Raw genomic sequence first — 27,189 nt, 5'->3', positions numbered from 1 at the left:
GGCAGCGGGCTGTTCTTTCTTTTACTTACGTGCAAAACCTATAAAGTATCATACAGTGTGCAGGGTGCCCATTTCTGGACGTTTTCAGTTTCTTTTTTTTATGGGCTACAGAGAGCAGAGCAGTTTACTTGTACGTGGTTTCAGCCCGCACAGGGAATTCGGCTTAGGGAAGCGTACAGCCACTGCAGGGTGGGACAAGGTACTGACAGTATAGTTTCCTGCACGGAAGCTTCTCACCCGCGGGGTCATCTTCACCTGCAGTTGAGGAGACGTTACCCTTCACAGCAGGGTTTCAGGTGTGTGGGTGCCGCCGTGTTTCTCTGCGTGGCAGCCACAGGGATCGGGAGGGGTGTGGGCGTACACAGACCATGTGATTAGATGAGATTTATAAATAACAGTAACTTTAAAAATCCTATTCAACTGTGAACACTGGGGAATCCTCAGACCACAGATCCCCGAGGTGGTCACCTGCTACTTACAGGGAGTGGCCTCACTGACCACCGTTCAGTCCACGGCGGGCATGTGGGTGCTGATGTGACATCGGAGCCGGGGGGTGGCTCCTGGCGGTCACAGCACCGGTGCCAGGGGCTGCAGCGGTGAGTTTCTGGACGGGGACCTGACGCAGCCGGGCCAGGCGGAGGGGAAAGGGACCTGGGGGTTGCAGAGGCGGGGGATAAAGGCTGACGGGGGCTGGATTAAGTGGCTCAGTCATTTATTTCAGGATGGGAAGGGGCGGGGCGTCGTGGAGGGGCCGGAGGTGACTGTCCAGGGCTTCCTGTATGTCCGCCACGGCCCGGGGCATCCACGTGTCTCTTCATTTATTGTTTCTCTCAGACCCTGGGGACAGGGGCTGGCAGCGGCAGGACTGGATTCTACTTATATCTGTTGACTCCAAAGCCCGCAGTCTTTGTACTGTGATGTAGGGGGCCAGTGGCAGATTAGATTGAAAAGTTTGAAAATAGTACACACATAATCTGGAGTCTTTTGGGAAAAAGTTGAGAATATTGAAGTTCCAACTTTGAAGAACCGGAAGAAAAAAGACATTTGATAAATCACCCTAAATTCTGACGCAGATTTATTCTCTCTTATTTCTAAATCCAAAATCCAAAAAGTATCCTAAGTTTTTTTCCCCCCTAAATTTGGGGTATGGACATTTGGTAGCAAAACCTGATGGAAGTGCCATGGGGCTGCTTCCGTTGTGTGTGAGTCTCACTTGGTGGGAGTAGCCATACATCTCGCTGCAGAAAATCCCCGTGTTGTATTACAGGGTATAGGCCCGGGCCTCCCACCCCACCCCTGGGGGGATGTAGTGGTGTGTGGTCTGTGCCTATACTTCCATGAAACGTGTACAATTCTGGTTTCGGGAGCATAACTGGCCCCAGGTTTCTGATGGACCGGTGTAGCTTGTGTCCTTTATTTGTGCATCTTGAAAGTGACTCTGTCACCAGCTACTGTGACAGCCACGCCTGCTGGAGAAAATGAGCAGCTTTCACCAGATGGGGGAGCTGTGACTCCACCAGACTGAATGGGGCAACCGGTTCATGTTGGAGGGCATGGGGGGCGGGGCGTGGGACTGGATGGAGGGAGAGAGGAGGAGAGGGATGAGGGGAGAGGCGTATACACAGAGGTTTATGACTGGGGAGTCGGCTGTTTTGAGATTTTAATACTTCGCATCTCAGCCTGTTTTTCTTCCCCTAGATGGGACGGGAACAGACATTTGGAATCCTTAATGTCCTGGAATTTTCCAGGTATGTTTCTCTTTTGCGCACTTGAAATAAGCACGCCCGCCCGCTCTCTCTCTATATATATATGTAGTAAGTCCCCTACATACAAACCCTCAAGTTGTGAACTTTCAAAGATGCGAACGTGTGTTCGCATGTCCAATCATGTAAGTTAGTTCACGTGCCGGTAAGATTACTGCAAGATTCAAAGTGTATTTTTTGTTTGTTTTTTATGTATTACTTGTGTGAGAAGTATTATAAACCTATTACAGTACAGTACTATGTAGTCAATTGTGTCAGTCGGGTACCTAGGCTAACTCTGTTGGATTTTCCAGTGTGCTCTCAGAACGGAACGCGTTCGTATATAGGGGAACTTGCTGTGTATATGCAGCTGGGCAAGAAGCAGAGTGAGTGAGTGAGGGTGGGTCCTGAGGAGCGATGAGGAAGGAGGTGCGTGTGCTGGGGGAGGGGCCGGGGAGGCACCCGTCCGGGGACCTCAAGGCTCAGTCAGGAGGTTCTCGGGATTCATCACTTCACTCCAGTCAAGGGAAGACCCCCGAGATGCTTTTGAGTGAAGTGGGTTTATATTGAATCGTCCACTTTGCTACTTACTGGGCAGGTTACTGAATACTCTTGAGCTGTGAAATAAAAGGACGTGGACAGCAAGTTAGATGCACGGGGTGTAAGTGCTCACGTTCTCCTTTTCTGTCTCTCCTACTGTCACGAGCTGTGCTAGTGAGTTTCCACAGCAGGGAAAGTAGTGGGTTTATGCCCCTTATGTGTAAACAAAAGAGTAGGAGATACACAATTAAAGTCCGACTTTGAGGAGAAAGGTAGGGAAAAATGGAGCTTGGCCGATATAGGGGCGGCTAGAGCACATTTTAGGCGGTTTGGTGTTTAATCATGGGATGTGGTCCTGTAAAACAGACCGATGACAGTTTTCTTTCCTTTCTGTTTTTACCCTTACAGCGACAGAAAAAGGATGTCTGTAATTGTGCGAACCCCTTCAGGACAGCTCCGACTCTATTGTAAAGGGGCTGTAAGTACTGGCTGAGGTCTGCAGGGCAGGGACCCCTGCCGCTTCTCTAACTGCTTTTCGCAGCATCCTTGACAGTTGCCCAGGGTCGACAGGCTCTTTCAGTTGGCCTGTGGCTGACTTAGTAAAAGCTCCCTGGAGAGGATGGGGTCTCCAGCTAGCGTGGCAAAGACAGCCAGTGGAAGGCTTGCTGTTCATCAGCGGTTGGTTTCAGAAACGGTAGCTGGCCGTGTCCTGCGGAATCCTTAGAGCATGAATTCTCATTTCCGCTTTCCTCCTAGTGTTGTGACCTTGGAAGGTGTGGTCATTTGTGCTGACCTTGGAAGATGTGGTCACTTGTGCTGACCTGTGGTCATTTGTGCTGACCTGGAAGATGTGGTCATTTGTAAGGACTCTGATGTGTATTTTTTTCTTTAAGCAGCTATTCTGAGTATTTGTGGTCTGGTTTTCCTTCACTACAGGGGCTGTGTGGCAGGTGGAGGTATCGTCCGTTTGTGGTCCATCATGACTGCCCCTCTGGTCATTTCCTACGTGATATTTTTTGTCCTGTCTGCCTCCTGGTCATCGAATCTAGATCTTGAAAGAAAGAGGCCATTGTTTATGAGCCTGAGCTGCAAAATTATGTTCTGTCAAATTGTGGTCTTGTGTGTTGAGGGAGTTATGAAGCTCATTTTTTGAGGCTGTTGGCAAATAGGAGGCCATCCTAGGATCGATGATTGGTTGGAAATCTTACTCATCTTTACCAGTTGTGGGAAGAAGTACTGGAGGCCAGTAATCAGAGCTTTTAAAGAATGAATGATGTGCGTGAATTCTAAGGCATCCTATCTGGACTCATCAAGTTCCAGATGATATTGGTTAGACTATGAAAGCTTAGATAATTCTGTTAGATTCTGTTCTCACATGATACTCTCTCTGACTTTTTTGGGTGTGTGTTTGCTTTTGTGTGCTGAGAACCACAGCAAGCCCAGGAGGGATCAGTGTGGGAAACAGAGGAAGACGGACAACCTCAGACCAGGGGCAACAGGAGATGCTGTGCTGTGCATTTAATTTTTTATAGGATTTAATTCTCCTCAAACCTGCCTCCCCCAAACCAAACTAGATTTCTTAAGAAAATTTTTTTTGGGGGGTGGGGTGAAAACGGTGCCGCTTGTCACATAGTTGCTGCATAGCGCGTAGCCTGCGTCCTCCAGCCCTGCTCCTGGGTCATGGAAATGGTCCCTGGTGATGAGCCGTCCACACAGCATGTTCTCAGCTGGACTGGGTCCAGTGCGGGGTGGGTGGTGCCCCCCCTGCGTGGGAGCCCCTGCAGCGTCAAGAAGGGAGTGCGTACTGGAGCCGCGTAGGGTGTGTGCTTTACGCCTCCTGCTTCTGCAAAGGGTGTTATACATTCCGGTGTGAGCTCTGCAAAGTGGGGTGAAGGTCGGCCGCATCGTGTCCCCGATCGTGCATTCTCCTGACATCTGGGCTCCTCCTCAGTGTGTGTGCGTGGACACAGATCTACACCCGGTTTGTTTTCCAGAAGCTCCTGACCTGAATCCAACCAAGAACCATATGCCCCCTTGCCCTCCTAGCTGGGCACTGGGTCAGCGCCACGGAACAGGGCTGGGTGTACAGCACTGGGGGGTCAGCCGACCTCAGGGCTTGCCAGTCAGTGTTTCCCTGTTTTACAGGATAATGTGATTTTTGAGAGACTTTCGAAAGATTCAAAATACATGGAGGAAACGCTATGCCACCTGGAGTACTTTGCCACAGAAGGTGAGTGGGATTCGGAAACACTGCTTCTGCTGTTGGAGTTGAGCTTTTGAGGGGCGCTCGGGTGAGCCTCCGTGTTCACGGGTCACCTTTGTGCAGTGCTTGGCCCGCTTCACGGGCGTGTCGTTGTCCAGCGCCGACCGCGTCCCCACCCGCGGTGTCTGTGCCGTTGGCAGGCACGGGAGTCGCGGCCTGGACCCACCGAGCTCTGTTGCTTACACGTGCGCCGCTGGCTCTTACCCAGGGGGACGGGGGAGGCAGGCCACCCCTCCATCCTGCGCGGGACCGGCTTCTAGTTCTCACTCCCTCTCTTGGAACCCTCACCGCGTTATTTCCCGGCCCCTCTCGTTTTCCTTATGACGCGGGCTCACCCTTGACTCCAGGCGGGAGTGACCCGCTGAACCCAGAGAGAACGGGGAGGGCGTGCTTGGGAGGCTTCACACAGCACGCGCGTCGGGCTCCCCTGCAAGAGGGTGTGGTGACAGCTGGGCCCTTCCCGAGAGCCGGCTGCCGCCGCCGCGCCTCCTGAGCTCCCGTGGCCACGTGTATCCACGTCTGCGCACGCCGGGGAACCCACACGCGCACACAGGGGCGCACACAGGGACAGACACGCACGCACGAGCTCGGCTGCTTGAAAGCCCGTGCCTGTCCCGGGGGGGCGCGGGGCCTCTGCTGCCGTCTTGGAAACGCACCCGCGCCTGCCCTGCGTGCTGGTGTGCCAGGTGCGCGCGCGGGGCGAGCGCGGCTCCCACGCCCTCCGCCGCGGGGCGTTCCCTCCCGCAGCTGCTTCTGTGCTGTCCACATCTCTAGGAGAGGCGGTTTCTATTAAAATAGAGTTGCTTTTAAGTTCTTTCTGAGCGTGTGAACGTAGACGTAGAGCGACCCACGAAGCAGACGTCTCCCTAATTTTTGCGCACACGGGGGGGACCCCGCGGTGTCCCCCAGGGGTCGGCACCTGCCTGCCCGTCGCGAGTGGCCAGGCTGGGAGACGCGGGGGCTGTTTTGCAGGCCTGCGGACTCTCTGTGTGGCGTACGCCGACCTCTCCGAGCGCGATTACCAGGAGTGGCTCAAAGTCTACCGGGAAGCCAGCACCATCTTGAAGGACAGAGCTCAGCGGCTGCAAGAGTGTTACGAGATCATCGAGAAGGTAATTGCACACGGTAGATGCATGCCATCACGTGCCCGGTGACACCTACTGAGCAGAACGTCTTGGAGCAGGATTCCTTTTTGCTGTACAGTGATGGTCTCTGATCTTGTATCTTAAGTCACCATTACATTTTCATTGCTTCTCTGCTTTAAGAAACACTCAGTTTTTATGGTCTCAGAAAGGTCCAGCCACCCTCAGCCGGGCATTCATGTCTTAAAAAGTATCTGGTCAAAAGCAGCACAGGCAACTTTCTGGGTTTGCCTGAGATGAGGCTTCACGAGATTAGCCGGCCCTGCCGAGCTACCCGAGCGGTCAGAGTGCCGCGGCTGGCTGCACGCCGCACCTGCTAACTGTTTTCACACGTACTGTCCCGATGCTGTTTGAGCGTTGCCACTGCTGCTCCTTAGTGCCTGTGCTGATCTTGTTATCTCCGTTTCTCCCAGGATATGAGGCAGCTTCCCACAGCTTGATTCCCTTGAACCTGGGAGCCGGGTTTCAACTGCTTCTGTTTCACGTCGGCAACCGCTGGTGCATCCATTTTCCAGTTTCAGTAGCTTTGACGTCATCGCTTGCGTGCTTTTCTCATTCCTTTATTTATTTTAAATTCCGCTTTGCCTTTTTTCCCCTCGTCGGTCATTTTAATGGCGTTTGGGTATGGATGGAACTGAATTCAAGTGTTCATTTACCCTGCTTCCCTGGAAATTCCAAAGTTACTCTGAGAATCATAAAGCAATGAAACAGATGCGATGTCTGTGCGGCCCCGGGACAGCGGTGGGCGCTCAGGGGGTACGTGGCTTTTCTGGTCACTGGATCGTTTCTTCTCATGTGTTACCTGTACCCCCGTCACTGAGTGGAGGGAGAGAGGAGCCTCAATCCTGTTCGTGTCCCTGGGACAACTCACCCGTGTGCTCTCCTGCCAGGTGGCTTCTACCCCAAGGTGCCCGTGTACCCAGAAGTAGAGGGCAGGTGCTGGCCCTTGTGTGTGGAGGGCTTCTCACCTGGTGAATGGGTTTGAGATGCCACATGTGTGACTGTCGTTAATTATCTGCAGACGAGTGTTTACTGTAGAGGAAATAAGAGAACCGTCTCAGGACACTTTGCCTTTCTTTTGTCAAGAGTTTGGTCGTTCATGCCACTCTTCTGTGTGTCCTCATCTTTAACGGACACTATTTTTCAATCTAGAATTTACTGCTGCTTGGAGCCACGGCCATAGAAGATCGTCTGCAGGCGGGTGTGCCGGAAACGATAGCAACTCTGTTGAAGGCAGAAATTAAAATATGGGTGCTGACGGGCGACAAACAGGAAACTGCAATTAATATAGGTAATTCGTTTAAAGAGTAATTTCCTGACGCTGATTTTTGTATTCTGTTTTTAAGACGTCTGGTAGAGGTGCCTAAGGGCTGCTCAGAGGCATTGACAGGTGGTGTTTTATATTGAATATTGAAAAGAATTCTTCGTTCACAGGGCCAAGAAAAGTTTACCGAAACCAAATGAAGATGCTCCTTTGAGCATCTGCCTGTTATAAACATATGTTATAAGCATATGCCTGTTATAAAAATATGACACTTTCCTGAAACATATTAAACACACAGAGGCCAGAGAATTCAAGGGTTGATGAGAGTTTGATATTCTAATTATTTTCTTCATAAAAATTGAGTCTGAGACTAAGCATATTTTCACTAAGTTTTAATATGCATTATTATTTTATATAATTATAGCCATTTTAATGATTTTTTTAACAATTGATAGCTTTTTCTAAGAGGCTTGAACCTTTCCCTTCCCCATCTGGGTTGGCAGCCTCTTTGCCTGCTAAGAAGCACCGTGGAAGTGAAAATTAAAGAACGGGAATTTGAGCCCAAAGGACTTCATGGGTGTTAAAGCAGCACGTTTTGAGTTTGAAAAGGACTCGTGAAACTACTAATTTAAAAAAAATCTAATTTTGGTTGTTTGAATTGTTTTGAAGTTATCTGGGACTTCCGTCACCATCATGGTGTCACAAGCTCTGGTGCGTGGGCGATAAAATGATTATGTAAGGACTGCATGACTTCTTGTGTATTGATGGACGTAGAGTCCGTGTCACAGCTCACTGCAGGAAAGAAAGTCTGAGCTTGAGTGACTGCTGTCCTGTTCAAAGGGGTCTCCTCGGAACATTATCAATGGATACCAGCAGGGCCCCTTTTCTTGTCTGCGCTTTTGAACCCGCCCCGACTCTCAGAGAACCTCAGTTGTAGACAATGCCTCCCGTTTGGGGTGGATTTCATCTTCTTATAGACAGAAAAGCCACTTAATCATTTCTTATCAACACTATAGCCAATCGAATGCCTTTGCGACTCCCAAACAAGTGTGATTGAAGTCACCGGAGACTGACATGTGATCCCAAACAGTCTCTAAAGTGTCAGGTGTCGACTTTGTACCTGTTGTTTCCCAAACACGTGTTTTTGGAGGAGAGTGTGGTGATGTTTCTGTTTAGACCCGTCACCACTACAAGATAATAAAAACCCATGGCTTACAGCCCTTTGATGTCGGCGACATTTTTATAGATGAAGGGTGATACGTTGGCTTTTGGTGGAATATCTCTCGCTGTGTATATATGTTGGCCGTTCAAGTATTATTACCCATGTAAATCTGGCCTAAAACACCTACTGATACATGGTTCCTATTCAAAGAGGGCACAAAAGCCAGCTCCTGCCTGGAAATACTTAGAGTTTAGGGTATTAAAATGGCTTTCTGCTCCCCTAGAGTGATAGGAAAGAAGTGGGCTACCCCTCAAGCTAAAATTGCACGGTTAGTGATAAGCTGTCTTAACACCATCAGGTCTTGCGTGTTCCTGCTGGGCTCATGGTCTTTCACACCCCCAGCCCCGGACGTCACGTCCATGGGTGCGTGTCTCCCATGCTGGCCGTGAGACGCAGGAGAGCCGTCGTGCTGCACCGACCCTGTCCTCCTGTCCTTGTGTCACACCTGGGGCTGTCGGGGTCTAGCCAAGTTTAGGTAAACACAAGTGAAAGCAAAGGTCCCCAAAACGACCTGGAATACACAAGTGGCTTATTATTCCCAAAGGAAATTTTCACTCACTGGTGGAGTCAGGCTTCTCTGAGCCTCACAAGGTGATCAGAACCCGTCCAGTTTTTTCCATTAACAGCTGTATTATTTTGTGCTTTTTTTTTTCAGACAAAGTGTAGCAATGTTTGTAGTTTTGGTTCCAGAAGCACTTGCATCCATTAGATATTTTAAATTTGACCTTTTAAAAAACATTTTATTCTTTATTTTATTTATTGAAGTATTGTTAATTTACAATATTGTGTTTCAGGTGTACAGCAAAGTGATTCAGTTATATACACACACACATATATATTTTTCTTTTTCATATTCTTTTCCTTTATGGTTTATTACAAGATATTGATGGTAGTTGCCTGTGCTATATAGTAGGAGCTTGTTATTTATTTCATATATAGCAGTGCATATCTGCTAATCCCAAACTCCCTTCTCCCTTTCCCCTTTGGTAACCATAAGTTTGTTTTCTATGTCTGGGGGTCTATTTGTTTTGTATATAAGTTCATTTATTTGATTTTTTTCAGATTCCACATGTAAGCGATATCATATATTTGTCTTTCTCTGTCTGACTTACTTCACTTAGTGTGATCATCTCCAGCTCCAACCTTGTTTCTGCAAATGGCATGATTTCTTTTTTTTATGCTGAGTGCTGTTCCGTTGCGTGTGTGTACCACTGAACTCGGGCATCTGTTGAGCCTGCAGAGGATGCAGTGTGGACCTCTGGACGTGGTGTTAGGTTTGTACACGTCAGACCACAGGCAGTGGCTGTGAGCATCCCGAGGTCCTGCTCCAGGCTCAGGATGACCGGAAGCCTGTGTTCTAGTCCTAGATTCCTCACACCTTCTGTGATAGGAACCATTATTGGTCTGCCTCCTGCAGTACAGATTGGATATTCTGTACATTTTAGTGCTTTCTCTGTGTATATTAGGGCACCTGGAAGATACCTGGGAAGCAGATCAAGTGTCTGGCAGTTCTCCTGCTAGATGGAGTAAGGAGAAGAGTCCCTTGTGCCGGGCACTGTGCTGGGAGGGCCTTCCCTGCATCGTCTTCACTCTTCACATGTCAACAGTTTTAGAGCCCCGGGGCTGGGGGGACATTCAGAGTTGCGAGGTCATGCTGTACTTAATGAGCAGGCTTGTTCGTGCTGGGTCTCAGGGCTCATGACTCCTGGTGCAGGGCTCATTTTAAACAGTTTCACGAAGCTTTCACGAACACCCTTCTCCGAAATTTGAGTTAGAAAACCCTGGAGAAGGGTACTGTGACACACATTGTTTTCATATTTCACCACCTCTGGAGCTGGGCATGTCTAATGATTGTTGACTCTTACAGTTTTAACTGGCAACCTTTCCCTTTAGAGGTGACATTTCATGTTTGGTGCTGTTGGCTCTTTTTAATATTTGCTTTGTCTGTCTTTCTATCCCTGTCACTTATCTATCACCTATCCACTTATCCACCCACGCATCCAGCCAGCCACCCACCCACACATTCACCTCTCTCCCCATCCATCTGTCCATCCATGCATCCATCCATCCATCATCTACCACGGTTTGAGGATTTATTTAAAGTGCAACTTTTAGTCCATACCTTGAAAATAAATGTACTTAGTCAAATTAGTGAGTCTATGAATGTTAGGTACGTGCAGTCATCCTGTGTGTGGCTTTGAGGTCCTTTGGAACTGACAGGGTGCCAGGACCCTGCTGTGCTGTGCTTGGATTTGTGCTAGCTAGCTGTGTTTCCAAGAGTTGGCAGTTTGCTTTATTAGCTTAAAAATTTGGCATCAGCTAGTCTAAAGTGGAGTTTCAGCTGTAGCCTCTGGGAATCGTGCGGTCATCACTTCCTTATCATGACTGGATAAAGCATCTATTACATAGCTCGACAATAGATGTGAAGTTTTCAGAGTCTCAGTTTTCTTGGAGGAGGTAGGATGAGTGAGAACAGAATCCTGGTGCGTGTTCCATTTTAAAGTCATCACGTGAGGAATCACCTTCGCTGTGAACCATCTGAGCTGGAATTTGGTCACCCCTCCCCCCGTGTTTTGTAACCCATTATTTGATACCTTTAAACCATGTCTATAGTCTTAAACGTGGACAGTAAATGTGGCTCGCCTGTCCTATTCTTGCCCATTGGCAGGGAGACAAGTCCGATTCTCAGGTGGGCCTGGGGGAGCTCGGCCGCGGCCACGGTCCCAGGGATGGTCACAGAAAAGGCAGGTGTGCAATGTCTTCATTACCTGCAGCTCCGTTGTTGCCAGATGCTCCCCTATAGGCTGGGGACACTTAAGTCCCTAATTGGGGCCCTACGTTAACGAGGAGATAAACCTGGGAATGAAATAGATGAGAAAGTACCAGTTGTGCAGTGTAGGTGCTGAGCAGGGCCGGTGTTAGTAGTAGTTACTCATTAAATGCTAGCACATTTGGCATATTATAACGAAGCCCTTTAGGTAAGTTTTATATCCGCTTTGAGATGGGCATTATCCCCTGTTAAAGATAGAACTGAGACACAGAGATACCAAGTAACGTAGGCTGGGCCACACAGGTGTGAGTGCTGAGAATCTGAGCACGTGACCATGACCGGTGATAGTCACGTCCCAGAAGGAAAGATAGGCATCAGAAAGACCAGGGAAGGCTTCACAGATGAGATAGGTTTAAAACTTGAACCTCGAGAATTTGTTTAAAACAAAGAATGAGCGCAGCGTGGGTCAGGACGGCCCGGTTTGGGGGGAGGTCACGAGGTGAGGCAGAGGCAGCAGATTCCTGCCTGTGACGGAGCCTTCCTGAGACGCATCTGAGGGTCTGGAGGGAAGGGTGCCCAGGTGTGGTTCTGTGGATGAGTCTCAACATCCTGGCTCTTGGGTGAGGAGGGATTTTGCACTGAACATCCTTGATTGAGTCCAGAGTAGACGAAGAGTTTCTTCGTTCTTGACGTCTGGCCGTGTGTTTCATACACTCAACACTGAGATGTGGAGTGACCAGGTTCTCCCTGAAATTACTTACAACCAACAACATACTTGTTAAGGATTTGGAAGCGTGTTGAATCCCACTGTGGGGTAGTTTATAGATCCTAGGTATATGGTTAGTAAGGATCAGTTGTTCCTGATCCTTCCAGAAGCATCTCCAAAGAAATCTGGGCTGGGATGCCTTTGACAGTATATGCTTACATCAAAAAAAGACGCTGATTGCAAGTTCCGAGAGAGGTTTGGTCTGGCCGTATTTTCTAGTGTGAATGATGATTTTATTTTTGTAAAATCAAGTCCTGCTCTAAGTACCATAGATGCTGTAATATTTTGATTTCTTTGAGTGTTGATTATACTCAGGTAGTAGAAAGACTAAACACTTTTGTGGAGTACCGTTAAGTTCAGCCGTAGTAAAAAAGTGAAATCCCAGAGGTTCCTTTTTCAGTCATTTTATGATCGTCTTGTTAGATTGTGAGATTAAAGAAATAGACCTCAATTTACAAGTGTGGATTGACATTTCATAGCTGGCTGTTCTCCAAGAGTTGATCTCATTTTATCCGAAAACATTAGAAATCAAGCACACCAAACTTGCATTGACATAATTTAATTTGCCACATTAACTAAGTCACATTTAACTGTGTTAAACTTCCATGGTCTGTCTAGAGCAAGTGTTCTGTGTGATAATTCTCTAAGCAGAATCTTGCTTCGTTTTCCAAGAAAAAAACAAAACAAAACAAAACCAAAAGAACCTATTTCTTCTTAGAAACCTTGAGTTTTGTGTATTTAAATTCATGAACATGTCAGTGGTTTTATTTATTATCCTCTCCCTGCAACGGCTAGAAAAATACTTTGAATTTTTCCATAATAACTTTATGCAGCTTCAGTTGTCAAGTGGTATTTTACTTAAATTGCAGAATATAAGATCAAGCGGCAAGCAGCAGCTTAAAAGTTACAGCTTGCTTCTGCAGCTGTTGTTCATACCAAAAACTACCAGCAAATCCTTTTGCGTGAGTTATACTAAATTTGTAACTGTCTCTACTGCGTGAAGTTGCTAGACGTTTCTGGGACAAGGGAAGAAAAATGACGAGAGTTCCAATATCCCTGTTTGTAAATGAAAATAAAATATAGACCTCCCTCCTGCACTTAATCTAAGACTTTATAGGAACAAAGAATATATTTGTAAAATTTTAGCGGGAAACAAAGTTCAATTATTTCCATCCTGCCATGCAGAATTTTCAATGGCCTTCTGGGAAAGCCTCATTTCTACTCATCACTAGTGTTAAAATACAGGCTTGAACAAGTTTGAAAATGTATAGAAAATTGTGCTGAGTTTCCTCCCTTTATTTTTCCTCTTAGAGGTTGAACAGGTATTTGCCCATGTGGTCCTGTGATTTTAAGCTATTCAGTTGTTTTTGCTTTTAAAATAATACACGAGGTTTTAACCAGCAAAATTATCTCATTTCCTTCAGATAACTGTTAACTGCCTGGAATAGATCTTTAAGGTATTGCTTTAAGAAAGTGACAGTTGGATGAAAGGTCATAATTTTGTGCTTTAAAATTTGTTCTGAAGTGACTTATAAATATTCCTCTCAAATGATACTCATTAGTGAAGGATATACTTCATACATTCCAAAAGAAACAAAAATATTTATTGTCCCCCTGCCACCAAAAAAAAAAAAAAAACCCGAAGGTTTTTCTCATCCTGATTGTTGTCTGTCTTGGGTTCTATTTTGTGCCTGTTAGTAGGGTTTCTTGAGGATGGAAAGAGAGCCTGCTGGGTAGAATTGAGCACATAAACGCAGCAGTTCTGTGACTTGTCCACTAGTTAAGTGCCTGTCTCCTCTTCTAGTTAAATATAGCATCTGTGGGGAGGGGTATTTTGGCTCTTCTGCGGGGGAGAATCCCAGCTGCTGTCACTTGAGGAACATCCTTAGTTAAAGCTCTTCCTTGAGATGGTCATTCACATCCTTGTTTTGAAGGTTGACGGTTCTTCATGCTGATGACGTTTCCCCTGTTTCTGTGATCATTGGTCCATTATCCCTTTAAGGGCCAATTTTCTAGGTGGAAGGACTCTTTTCTTGCCTTTTCTCAATGAGATTAAGGTAGAGGCTGGTGAAAAGCACATGTCGATGGCAGCTCTCTTCGGGGGCACCAAGTCGGTGGAGGGTGACTTGAAAGAAAGCCCAGGGCCCCGACAGACACCCCTGGACTTGGGGTTGGCTGGGGCCGCCTCCTCCTTCTCTCCAGAGGGTGGGGACTTGAAGGGGAGGCGTCCGGAGAGGCTCTTACCTTGGTCATGGTGTCACTGAGCATCTCCAGCTGTGACGTGTGGACTGCAAAGTCTGAGTAGGAAAGAGCTTCAGAGAAAATACGTTCACCTTCCAGGAGGAAAAGCGGAAAAGAGTATCCTTCTTAAATTAACCTACAGAGAAACCATTGTCTAAAAATATAATAGGAATTGTTAAGAATTAGCATTGGGATACTTTTGTTCCAAACAAACTTTTTTTAAACTCAGATTTAAGTCTTGAAACAGGGGTTGCTTTGAGGTTTTGCAGGGAAGGTGATCTCTCGTTATAGCGTGGGATTCCTTAGAAACCTTCTGTGAGAATTACCTGCCTTTTTAAAAATGAAGTGAGGGGCCCTGATATCACAGTAGGCATGTTTATGCTGGTTGAGGAGCACTGTTGGATTCCATTTGTCTTTCTAAAGTGTTTGCTGTTATTTTAGAGAACCCAAAGCTCATCCTAATATGATACAAGAATAACAAGGATAAGGAAGAGTCCACAGAACATTGACGAGTATTTATTTCAGCCGTTAGTTATGAAGACCTTCCCGAGCTGTGCTACTAGAGCTGTCTGCGAGATCGGTGTAAACTTTTCCTCCCCAGCTCTTGCTCGATTCCTCTGTGTGAGCCCATAGGCTTAACATGGTCATAAGGAAGGTGCAGGAAGGGAGGCTGAATTCAGGTGACCTTGACCATGATGAGTTCCTGGTGGGGACGGTAAATTCACATATGTTGTTCCTTCTTTTACTCTAGGCTATTCCTGCCGGTTGGTGTCACAGAATATGGCCCTTATCCTACTGAAGGAGGATTCTTTGGATGTAAGTAGCTCTTCAGAAGCTGTGTTTGATATAACTATGTTAAACTCTTTGTTTCGGCTATGGATGATTAATAATCAGGGTTTAATTTTTTTTTTTTTTTTTTTTTTTTTTACTAAAAAACAATAATAAAACTGCTTGGTGTGTTTTCTGTTTTTATTTATGATTGGATGTCATAAAGTCATTTATTTAAACATTAAGATGGTCAGCTCTACCTCTGGTACCAGATACAGGGATTTATGTGCTTTTAGATGGTAGCTGTCATAGAAACTCACTTTCTTTTCAGACACAGCTGCAGTTCTGTCATATTAGAGGAAGGAGAGAAGCTTTTAGTGAGAGGCACGCTCCATATATAAAAAAAAAGTCTTTCTGGCTAGCTGCACGGCTGAAAGCTTGCTCTCCCAGTACTGATAATGGACTTTAAGAATTTGTGAGGTCTGGAGAATGATATACGTCCGTGTTAGAGTTGTGGTTTGGAAAACATCTGATGTTGATGGTTGCTATGTTTCTAAACTTACTTGCTTATCATTCTGTGATTCTAAGAATGTTCCTCACTTCGGCACATCCTAAGAATCCTTAAGTAGATGACTTTATATTCTTGATTAAGGGGTACCATGGGTGTTAAGAAATGCGTTAAGTACAATAAATATTCCAAATTCATATAAAAATAATAAGCTCAGAAAATTGCTTTGTGATAACTATTTTACCTAGAATTGTGCATTTAAAATGGGGTAGTTTTAATCTGGTTCGACTTCATGGTAGGGTTTCCGTTAAGGGGTGGTGGTCAATTCCAGTGCTGGTTGCTAAGGAGACTTGTAGGATTTTCTTTGTAGTACAAACACTAAAGATGATATTCAAGTGTCAGGAATTGTTTATGTTTACCTGTTACAGAATACACAGGTGCTTAGTTCTCCAACATCCTAGTGCCACCAGCTCACAGAGAGTGGAACAGACATGTACACACCCCGTCATGGCCTAAAGCTGCTGATGAGACCCTGGTTGGGAGCTGATTTGAGGGTCACCAGTGACCTGCTTGGCGGTTTGATATGAAGATAGGAGCTCAACAGTGAGATTCCATTTGTAGGTCATTTAACAAGAGCTTGTTACTGGCAGGCGCCCATGACCACACTTGCAGTCAGTACATTATATTTAAGTGCCAGTGCTTGGAGTAGGTGACAGAGTTAGTTGCACTTGTACAGGGAGGTTCTGATGATGAACCGAACAAGACAGGGACCAAGGAAGTGAGCCAGGAATCAGAAGCACTAGGCCTGGCTTCCTCACCTCATCTCCTGTTTAAGTCTGAGGGAATTAAGGGGCTTACCTCGAAGACCATCCATCACCTGGCATCCCCCTCCTTCACTTGACCTGTGAGTGTGTCCGGGCTGGGACCCCAGATGCTTGTAAATGCTCAGGGTTTAGCTCTGTGTTCTGAGTGTTTCAGCTGTTGCCAAAGTAACATCTAAGCTCTATAATACAGAGATCAGTGGTCTTGGAATCAAGGAGGAAGTGCACCCCAGGGGGGCACTGGATAATATGCTAAGATACCAGAAGAAAATGTGATTTTCTTTTTGGTTAAAAAAAGTTCTGTGAAGTCACAGTGTTGCCGAGAGCATGGGGACTGGTGCTGGCACACCCGGTCGTGTTTCTGGTGCACTAACCAGCGATGGGTCTGGGAGGAAGGGGAGGAGAAGGGGTCCCACAAATAAGAAGCGGTGACGCTGGGACCCTCACTCCTCTGTTTGCTTGAAGCTCGTTGTGCGATCTTGTCATTTGTGTTACTGGTTAAATGGGTTTACGAACTATAGTTTTGGGTACACTGACTCTCACAAGGTGCTGGCTTGAAAGGATTTCTGTTTATAAAAAAAAAAAAAGGAACTGAGATAACAGTAGTGTACGCAGAAGCTACAATAGCGTGCCCTGGCTGGACACGTGAGCTAGTGCAAGTTTTCTTCGGGGGCGCTTGATGAGTGAAAACAGTGATCAGGTCTGACAAGTTAAATTGCAGTTTTATCCCCAAGGCTGTTATCATTAATCATGATTCTTGCCCTAAGTGTATAACAGTAACTTGAAACGTTAGCTGTGGCAAAATGAAGCTATTGGAATTAATGAGACCTTAAAAACTAAGAATACCGAGTAGGGGAATAAAAATCTACAACTTTATCAGCAGTTTATAAAAAAAATGTATGTTCAAGTCAGTCACTCTTAAATTTCACAGCACCTACTGCCAGCTATTGATTGCTAAACGTCTTTTGATGTTTGTTAGTAAAAGACAGAAAGGGCCAAGCCATTTGGGGAGCATTTGTCCTTCGTGCCACAGTGATTAAAATGAATATGGATGGAGACATAAAGAAAATGATCGAACAAACTATGAAATTTATTAGGAAAGTACAGCGGTTTTTAACATGTGTTAACTTATGGAATACAGAAACTATTTTCAATGAGCCATCGAAAGAAAGATGATTGGTAAGGATATACGTGAGCAAAATCTCGATTCTCTAACGCAGAGTTTTATGAAGTAAGTACGTATAGTCAATGACAGTGCAAATGGGATCATGTAAAACTCATTCACGGCATCTGTGGCGGAGACTACACTTGCCGGCCTCCCTGGGTCTGGGTGTGGCTGGGAGGTTTAATTGTCACTGGTGGAAATGTGAGCAGAACGTAGAGCCTGGCAGGGAGCCCACTGGCGCTTCAGGAATGAGGTTCGTAGAATCCCCACTCCCACGTCGCAAACTAAGAGTGGACGGGTAGGTTTGAGGCTGAGAGATGTTACTTCAGTAATCGGCACATAAACGAATGTTAAGTATATAGGAAGTGAAAACAGGAAATTAGGTGCTTGCAAAATTACTGGATGATCCTGAAGGAGCGGACGTCAGCAAGGTAGGCTTCAAGTTCATACGTCTGTGGCTCTGTTCCCAAGGTCAGGACTCTGTTCTGCTTCCCCGCGAGACTAGGGAAGAGTTCTGTAGCTGAGCCAAGGCTGATGAATTCCTGCTCTACTTGAGCATCGCGTGTGGTGGGTGAGGGGGTCAGAGAAACATCAGGGACTTCGTGCCATAGCTTTGTACCCCGTTGTCATGACTTGGCTTTTGTGCTGAGTGAGATGGGTGGTCATGGGTGGAGTGGGAGCTAAAGACAGACGTGATCTTATTGACCTTTTAAAAGGGTATCTGGCTGTTGGGGTAGGTGTAGAGTAAAGGGAGGTGGGGGCAGAAGCCGAGACCCCGGGTAGCAGGCTGCGGCAGGAATCAGGTAGCAGATGACGGGCAAGGCTGGATCAGTGTTCGCAGATCGGTGGTGGGAGGTGGTGAGATTCGGGGTATTTTCTCTGTAAAGCTGATGGGATTTGCTAAGACAGTGAATGTGGGCTGTGAGAAGGATAGGATTCCAGGGGTTAGGGTCTGAGCAACAGGAAAGATTGACTTGCCATTTCTGAGATGAGGAAGATGGTAGGAGGCGCAAGTGTGGTGGGGGGGTGGAATCAGGGCTCTTTGGGGACATTTTAGGGTTGAACTGGTTGTTAGAAGCCCCTAGACAGTTGAATAGATAAGTCTGGGAGTTTAGGGGAGAGGTCCAGGATGGAGAGATTCTTGGGAGTAGTCAGTGTACCGTTTTTAAAGTGTTTTCAGACTTGATAAAACCCTCAGGATTGATAGAGAGAGTGAGGTTGTTAAGAACGAGGCCCTGGGGGTACTTCAGTTTGAACGTTTGGGAGAAGAGTGCCAGCAAAGGAAGTAGGTAGACAAAGGGGGAGGGGTTGGTATCCTGGAAACTACATGGAACGAAGTCTTTCAAGAAGGAGGGAAGGAGCAGCTGGACCACATGATGCCTTATGGGTCCAGTGAGATGAGTTCTGAGAGTTTGTTACTGATTTTAGTGATGAGGGGGGTTCTTGGGACCTTTCAAGAGCTATTTGGGGGACGATGTGGAGATGAATGCCAGATCGGAGTAGACTCAAAGGATTGGGTGGAGAGAAAACAGGGGTAGAGATTTCTGTGAGTTTTGCTGAAGCTTTTGACAGACCTCTGGTTAGGGAGGTAATCTTTCCTTATTCTGAAGAACACATTAATGAGTAACTTTCTTCTTCTATTAATGCACTGTAAACCATGATTTTTAAAATTCTACCAATAAAAAGTATTCTGAACATTTTCTCTGTGCACGTGAACGTGATGAATATTTGTTACTAATAGTCTTGAAATAATTTGAGTTAATCAGAACTTCAATGTATTGAACTCCTTATAATTTAATACTCATACGGTTTTGTTTTGGTTTGGTCTTTCATAAAACGTAAAACGGTAGCTACTTAAAAAATGATTCCCATCCGATGGGTCTGTTCGTAATAGGTGACCCGTGTCCTCGGAACCCCCAGCTTTGTTGGCTCTAGCGCTGACGGTATCCTTGGAAGCTTCCAAAGGCTCGAGAGACAGCACGTGTGACTCCTCAGGGAGCCCGATGAGTCTTCTCAGTGCCGGCTCCCCAGGTGGAGAAAGTCAGTAATTGCATGGTGTTTCATCACGGTGTATCATGAAAAATGTTTCGTGTCAACAGTAATGGCAGTTCTTCGGCTGAGATAACAACCTGCATTGCTGTGACAGCCGGCCAGGGTGTTGTCAGAGAAAAATGACTACACGGGAGGCTTAAGTCTGTTAAATTCCTTCTTCAGTGAAGTTTATTCTGTGGTCAAGTTTCTAAGCACTGTTGTTCTTATAAAAGGTAACTTGTGTCCACCTGGGTGTGTTTTGCTTGGCATGGCGTCCAAGGTGCATCTAGGACAGAACCTTTGATGTCGTCCACCTGACTAGTGGGACCGTAGCTGTCTGGCTTTGTTCTGAGGATAATTTAGATTTTCTGTCGATCTAATAGCTTTAAACCTCATTTACTCCCGTAAAAAATTACTCCATCTATTTAAAGCAGAAAGAATTGATATAAACGAGAGAAAAGAAAAATAAAATTACTTGGAATTCTACCCAAAGAATTGGAATTAAAAATTTGAGTAATAGTCGAAGAACTTTTTTCTGGGGCAAATACAGACATATATTTTGTATCTATATCTACCTTACATATATATATATATATATATATATATATATATATATGTATAATATAGATGTCTGTATCTACCTAAATGTATATAATACATATTTATGTGTCTATATATACAATTTATAGTATACATTTTATTATTATATTATATATGATGTTTATGTTTTGGCTTTTCATTTACTAACAGTGCAACTATATGTATATACACGTGTGTGTATATATGTGGCCATTTAAAAATGGAATTATATACAACAGACACTCTTGTTAGCCTGTTTTTTCTCTTAACTAGAATTCTATCTCTAGATCAATAAATATTTAGCTACAGCCCTTTTTAGAGGATGACATGGATTCCGTGGTATATATTTTCATGATTGAATTAACTCTAATTATTGGACATTGAGGTTGTTTCGAACCTTTCTTGTTTGGGGACATATCTTATTTTGTTTCATGCTGTTTTATTTTCTTAGAATAAAATCCTAGAAGGATCCTAGGTCAAGGGAAATATACCCTTTTGGATGGAAATTATTCACGTACATGGGGATGTACACACACACACACACACACACACACACACACACACACACACACAAAGTCCATGTATTCGCATACCCCTCCTCATCCTCCAAATAAGCTCTCACAACTTATGTGTAATTTCTTAGCAAGTTACAAAAGCTTACCACACGTGTGTACAAGTGATATAAATGTTGGAAATTTGGATGTTTTCTCAGGATTGTCTGTGGAATTGAAATCCTCTAAGTTGAGATGATATTTAACGTGTTCTAGATTTGAAGCTCTTATATCAAAATGAATTCTTAATGGATGGTTGCACAGCCTGAAATGCTGATGAGTGTTCAGTCTGTGCTCATGGTTTCTGCTGCTCCTCTCTGGGGCACCGTGTTCTGTGTCATTGATTCTGCTTCTGTTTGGATGAGCATTTTCTTTTAAGTGTTCCAACATGAGAACAGTTTAAAATGCATGATTTAGGAACATGTTGAAGAAAAAACATTCCTTGGCACATAAAAACCAAAGCTTACTATGCAGGTAGCAACAGGAATTTTCTCTCTTGGAGATGTGCTCTCAGCTCTGCTTTCAGCGGGGACATTCTGGCTTTATTGTTACCGCTGTCTCCTTCACCCCGTGTAACAGCTAGTCTTAAATTTAAATTATAAACCTCCCAGAAGATATTTTAGTCCATCTGAGCTTATTCATTTGGCCGTAACATTATTTCATTCAGGTACTCTTCTCCTTTTATTACCCAGAACTTAAATTTTCAAACAGTGTAAACTAAAATGATCGTTATATTAAAAAAAGAAAGAAAGAAAAAATACTTTCTAGAAGGTGTTAGTGAGAAGTGAAGATGTTTTCCTCTGCTGTCCATTGCCACAGTCACTTGCCATAAGTGGTTATTAATTACTTGAAACATAATTAGCTTGATTAAGGAACTATCAATTTTAAGTAACTTAAACGGCCACATGTGGCAAGTGGCTGCTGTCCTGGACCACACAGGATAGGTCTTTTTCAGTCCCTTTGTGCACAGGTCAGCGAACTCCGACCATTGGGCCAACTCCAGCTCACCACTTGTTTTTTTTTTCTCCCGGTTTTGAGATATAATTGACATACAGCACTGTATACATTTAAGTTGTGTAGCATAATGACTTATGTACATAGTGAAATGATTACCACAGTATATTGAATGAACATCATCTCGTAGATGCAAAATTAAACAGCAAAACTGTTTTTCTTGTGATGAGCATTCTTAAGATTTACTCTCAACTCTCACGTGTAACATACAGCAGCATTAATTATATTTCTCATGTTGTACATGACATCTCTAGTACTTATCTTACAGCTGGAAGTCTGTAGCTTTGACCACCTTCATCCAGTTTCCCCTTTTCGCACCCCCACCTCTGGTACCCGCAAATCTGTTTTTGAAGTATAATTGACATAGAGCACCGTTAGTTTCTGTTACACAGCAGAGGGATCTGACCACCTGTTTTTTGTAAATACAGTTTTATTGGAAAACAGCCGTTTACATATTGCCAATGGCTGTTTTAGTGCTACGATGGCAAAGATGAGTAATTGCAACACAGCAAACGGACCACGCGTCCTCAACTGTTTACTGTCTGGTCCTTTGCTGAGCGTTTTTTGACTGCTGCCCTCCCTGCTGAGATAGAAGCTGGCCCCATTCTGGTTCCATTGTCTGCTCTTGCTGTATCTTCTAAAACCGTGTTTTATGACATGTGAACAGACATTATGAGAGAAATGGGATCTCTGGCTAATTTAGGGGCGATACAGAGTTATAAATAAGTACGTTTCTCTACCACAAGATTTGTGCGGTCTTTAATACACTTGCTGCGCTGTGAATCTGGTGAGGATGATACAGGATATTCTGTGAACCGAACTTATTTAACCACTGAATTTCTTTTTTGATGAGTAACTCTTGTGATAAGCGACACAGATTTAGAAACGCTGCTTTTAAAAATAGAGTTTGCCTCTTGACAGCTGATAAAGTAAAAAGCATATGAAAGAGAATGTTCAGAGTAAGAAAACAGAAAAATGTGTGTTTAACTTCAGAATTTATGTTAAATCCAGAGATATCTGAGTGCTTTTAATAGGCCAGGCAGCATTGCTAGAATTGTAGACATAACAGTAAATGACAGCATGTGCTCCACTCTCAGAGTTCTGTTTTAGCTGAGAAAATAGCCATTGTCTTGACGTAGACAATTTAGTTCTTTTTGTGACAGTTGCCGTGAAGGAAAAGTGTAAGGTGCGGAGTACGAATAGTTCGGGCAGGGTTCATAGCTTTCTTGGTGAAGGATGAGATGGTAAGTATTTTAAGCTTTGTGTGCCGTAGGCTCTAGGTTACAGCTGTTCATTTCTCCTCTTTTAATGAGGAAGCAGCTGTTGACGGTACACACACACACGTCACACACACAGAGATGTGAGTGTGTCGCATACCCAAACACAACCTGTCTCTTTGCACTCACATTTTTAAGTATTTTCCAAAAATGACTGTACGAGTCATAAAGGGAGTCTCGGTGACATTGTAGAGAAGTGGTTATACTCAGCTCATGTCCCGTGAATCCAAGCCAACACATCAGTGATTTAAAAAGGTCATTATAAAATTTTGTACCCTTGGAAATTTTAACACTGCCCTTACAAATAATTCAGGAGTCAAAGAAGAAATCACAATGGAAATTAGAAAATACTTAGAACTGAATGACTGAAGAATACTTTGCATCAAAACTCATGGGGTTTGAATTTCCCAGAGAGAGAAATTTGTGGCATCACTGCTTATCCTATAAAAGAACTGCTTAAAATTAGTAACCTGTTCATACAATTTAAGATGTTAGCAAAAGAGCAAGATAAGATCAACAAAACCAAGTGGATTCTTCAATAAGACTCATGAGATTAACATACGCAAAGCTGGTCAAGAAAAATTGGTAGGAATGAGAAAAGACAAATAACTCCAGGTAGAGAGAGTAGTGATTAGAATAATATGAAGAGCTCTATGTAAATAAATTTGAGGCTCGGATGAAATGGGTAATTACCTAGGAAAAATATGAAACATTAGACTCGAGGAAGTAGGAAACATGAATAACCCTACAGTCATTAAATAATAGGATCACTACTTCTGATTTTTTCCTCCAGAGAGAACACTAGACACCCTTGAGATGTTCCTACTCTAGTTTGGTTAAAAATTAAAAGAACAAAGAGTTCCCATGTTATACAAAGTTTTCCAAAGATAATACAAAAAAAGTCAATACTTTTCAATGTAGGTTGATGTTTAAAGTAACCTTCAAAGCAAAAGCAATAGGGCAGAATGATAAAAGTTGCAGGTCAATCTCAGCTGTGAACTGAGAGGTAACGTTCTTTGATATAAGATTAGCAAACCAAATCCAATAATATTTAAAAAAATCAGATACTGTATATGATTTATCAATAGTTGGGTTTAATTGCAGGAATGTAAGCATGTGTTTTCTTTAGAAAAATCTGTTATTAATATACTTTACCTCGTTAACAGATGAAAGAAAAAAATACAGTCATCTAATGGAATGCAGAAAAAAACTTAGCATTCGTTTATCTCCTTTAACCACCACCACCAACAAACTTTAAATCCAGGAGTAGGTGAGGACTTTCTTAACCTAATAAGGTGCATCTACCAAAATCCTGTGTCAAATACCCTTCACGGTCAAGTGATGGACTCGTTGCTTCTCAAATAGAGGGATGGGCACATTCCCGCCAGTGGTCCTTTTATTGCTAGGTGTCCTGTTATTGCTAGATGTCCTGGGTTGCAGGATGGTTTTTTAAAAGCAACAGAACGTTGCAGACCATTGACGCCCCATTAGTTCTCCTTTCTCTTGTCTGGAATATTTGGGCACCTTTGCCATCCGCATGTGTGTGTCCATAAGCTGTGTAGAAACTGGTTTTGGATTTTTTTATGTAAACGAGGTCATGTTTGTGTATCTTTGTGCAGTTTGCTTTCTTCATCCGTGTGCTTGGCATTGATTCCTGGTGATCAGTCTAGTTCCAGCTCATTGCTGCGCAGCAGTTAAAACTTGGTGGTAGACATTTCAGATTGTTTTCCATTTTTGCATTGCCGCAAGTGCTGCGGAGGACGTTGTATGTGCCTGTTCCCTGCGCCGAGAAGCAGAAATCCAGCTGCTGGGTGTGCATACCCGCAGTGCTGCCAGGCAATGCATCATTTCTCTCTGGAGTGTTCTACCAATCTCACCTTCCCCAGGAGACTGTACAAGTGTCCGTGGCTCCGAATCCCCATCCTCGCAGATGCTCCATCTGTGATACAACAGGCAGAAAAGGATGTTGGTTTGCTCTGCTATCTTTGCCGAAGGCTGACGGTCACCTCTTAGTGGGACTTATTTGTACTGCTTCATACTGGGAAAAGTTTGCAGCGTGTTCCTCCACCCTGATTTATCACAAGTTGTTCTGGGACCTGTGTGACAAATTACGTTATCAATATGTGAAACGTTATTCTCAGGAGTTGTGGACTCAGTATGCCTTCCCTATCTTGCTGGTGGTCTTTCTCTTTTTTTAATTTGTGGGTAGATCATCTCTAACACTCCCCCCCCCCCATGCGTGAATATAAGTCGTTTCTTTGTTTCCGTTCTTAAGTGACCACTTAATAAAATCTAAGTTTTAAGGACAGTATTGGATGTACAGCTTATCTTGTCAGATTCTCCAAGTCCCTGAATAGTTACCTGTTTGGGCATCTAGAGAGAAAATGGTACTTCTAGGAAGCCCCCACTTCTGGAGCATTTATTTTCTGTTTCTGAATCACTAGTCCTAGAAGTTACCCTTTGTTCCTTTAAAAAAAAAGACCACAATCTGATAAGTTGAATTAGGTCGTAGGGGACAAACTGTCTTGGCCGGCACATGTAGCTCCTATTGAAGGTAATAACAGCCTCCCTTTGACATGTGTGGCAGCTGCTGCCAGAGCCTCCAGCCAGGATGTGGGCTTAGAGGGGGGTGCTCGGGGAATTGAAGCAGTAACCGCGATCTGAAATGTGGCGTTGACAATAATTTTGCAGAATAAAGCTGAAGTCTGCTGTATGTGGAAAAGGAAATTATTGCAGACATATGAATAGCTTACTGTACAGTTTAATTATACTGTTAGTAGTAGACAAGGCTCAAGTGATAAATCTCTGCAAGGAGATACACGTAAGACTGAAAATCCTGCTGCATTTGGATGGAAATAACAAAAGCTAAAATGCCACATGGAATGTAAGAACTGTCTCATTTCTTTGATGTTAATTTTTTTTTGACTCTAATTGTGTGGAGACTTATTTCATGACCATATACAGTTTATCATTGTCTAATAGAATAATTGGAAGGTCTTTTCCTTGGTATTTATGTTGCATTTGCAGTCTTTAGATATTAGTTTTTAGTTTTAGAGGTTGATTATTTATTCCCTGACCAGGGATTAAACCTGGGCCACGGCAGTGACAGCACCAAGTCCTAACCACTGGACTGCCAGGGAGTTCCCTTTGTGTCTTAATTTGTCTAAATTTTGGGATTTTCTGTTCCATTGAATCTGAGTTATACCCACTTTTCAATATTTCCTTTCTTTCCGTTGAGAATGGACATGCTCGTTTTGTGAGTAGAAAGTGATTTGAAGAGTTTGGTGGAGTGAGACTAAAAACTGTTCTATCTGACAAAAACTCTTAAGTTACGGGTAGAGAAGAGAACTAGATATTGGCCTTGCTGACCTGATCCTTACTTGGTGTTACCTTGACTTTATTGTTTACTGTGGTTTTCTTTATGAATTTCTTGAATTGACTCATATTTGTTAGATTTCCACCATGCAATTAACTGAATTACTTATTTATATTTTCCCATGGTGTTTCTTCATTACTATTGAATTGGAAAAATGAGAGTGATCTGGGGAGAATGCTAAGAAACACCCCTTCTCCTTCACTCTTCTGTCCCGTGAGCTTCCCCTCATCCATCTTACTATCTAGACCTAAAACACACACAGTGGGTAAGAACTAACAGATACAGGGAAAGAAAGGAGGGGCTTCTAACTGTTTTGCAAGGTGGCGGTTGGTAGTGGATGTACGTGTGTGTTTAGGATCTGATACGCTAAACCCTTTCTACCCATTTAATCTACCAGCCCCCCTGCCTCATGACACATTGTTTATGTTAGCTAATTTATGGCTTCCTGTGCTTTATATTATGAATGTAAACAACGCAGAAATTGATTATTGCTCTGTAAATTACATGCACGTTCCCAGCATGGAAGCATGCCATAGTCGTGAACGCTGTGTTAGAACTCCGGGCTAGATGCCCATCGTGTAGGAAGCACCGGTAGGGGCCGCAGGAGCCTGTGAACACGGGTGGAAGTTTAGGTGGTGCTTGGGAAGGAGATTCGTTAATGTACTTAAGAACTGAAGCTATCGATGGCAGAGGTCCCAGTGTTCAGTTTCTCTTAGATTTCAGATTTTACTTTCTCTCCTGGGTATACATGGGTATACCTGGCCTTGCCCTACCACTTCTAGGACTTGGGTAATTCTTTAATGTTCAAGTAGAACAGGCAGGTCGAGGGGGACTTCCTGTGGTACCCGGCCCAGGATTGGTCAGCCGTGTGTGTTGTAGGTGTGATATAAGTAAGTGCATAGACCTCTGAGCAGTGAGGAGCTGAGGACTACGGTAGGGCAGCATGGGGGTGGAGGATGTGGAAAAGATACTGGTGGAGATGGTTTTCACGCTGGGTGGCGGATCTGCCCCAAGACCACTTGGTGCCGTCAGGAGAGCTCTGTTGCCTGTGGGGGAGAGTGTGCCGGGCTGGGTGTCAGGGTGGGGGGCGGCGTGCTATGGGCCCCGTGTGAACAGAATACTGGCTTCGCCTTCTGTTGGCACCTCGGT

General features: G+C 44.4%; 1 protein-coding gene and 1 non-coding gene across 2 annotated transcripts in view; one reads left to right on the top strand and one right to left on the bottom strand.

Annotated features, from left to right (window-relative positions):
- Nucleotides 1-27,189, top strand: part of LOC130835882 (phospholipid-transporting ATPase IB) — a 416,937-nt gene that overhangs the window by 64,758 nt on the left and 324,990 nt on the right. Inside the window, exons 18-23 of the mRNA XM_057707762.1 lie at nucleotides 1,699-1,748; nucleotides 2,691-2,760; nucleotides 4,428-4,512; nucleotides 5,518-5,657; nucleotides 6,840-6,978; nucleotides 14,702-14,766. Coding sequence (XP_057563745.1) covers nucleotides 1,699-1,748; nucleotides 2,691-2,760; nucleotides 4,428-4,512; nucleotides 5,518-5,657; nucleotides 6,840-6,978; nucleotides 14,702-14,766 — 549 coding nt within the window. The remainder of the gene's footprint in view (nucleotides 1-1,698; nucleotides 1,749-2,690; nucleotides 2,761-4,427; nucleotides 4,513-5,517; nucleotides 5,658-6,839; nucleotides 6,979-14,701; nucleotides 14,767-27,189) is intronic.
- Nucleotides 25,733-25,804, bottom strand: TRNAD-GUC (transfer RNA aspartic acid (anticodon GUC)). The gene has a single exon. It is a non-coding gene; the product is annotated as a tRNA-Asp (tRNA).

The sequence above is a fragment of the Hippopotamus amphibius genome, chromosome 14 (assembly GCF_030028045.1).
Source record: "Hippopotamus amphibius kiboko isolate mHipAmp2 chromosome 14, mHipAmp2.hap2, whole genome shotgun sequence".
In the NCBI taxonomy this organism is placed as follows: domain Eukaryota; kingdom Metazoa; phylum Chordata; class Mammalia; order Artiodactyla; family Hippopotamidae; genus Hippopotamus; species Hippopotamus amphibius.
This window is presented reverse-complemented; position numbering and strand designations above follow the sequence as displayed.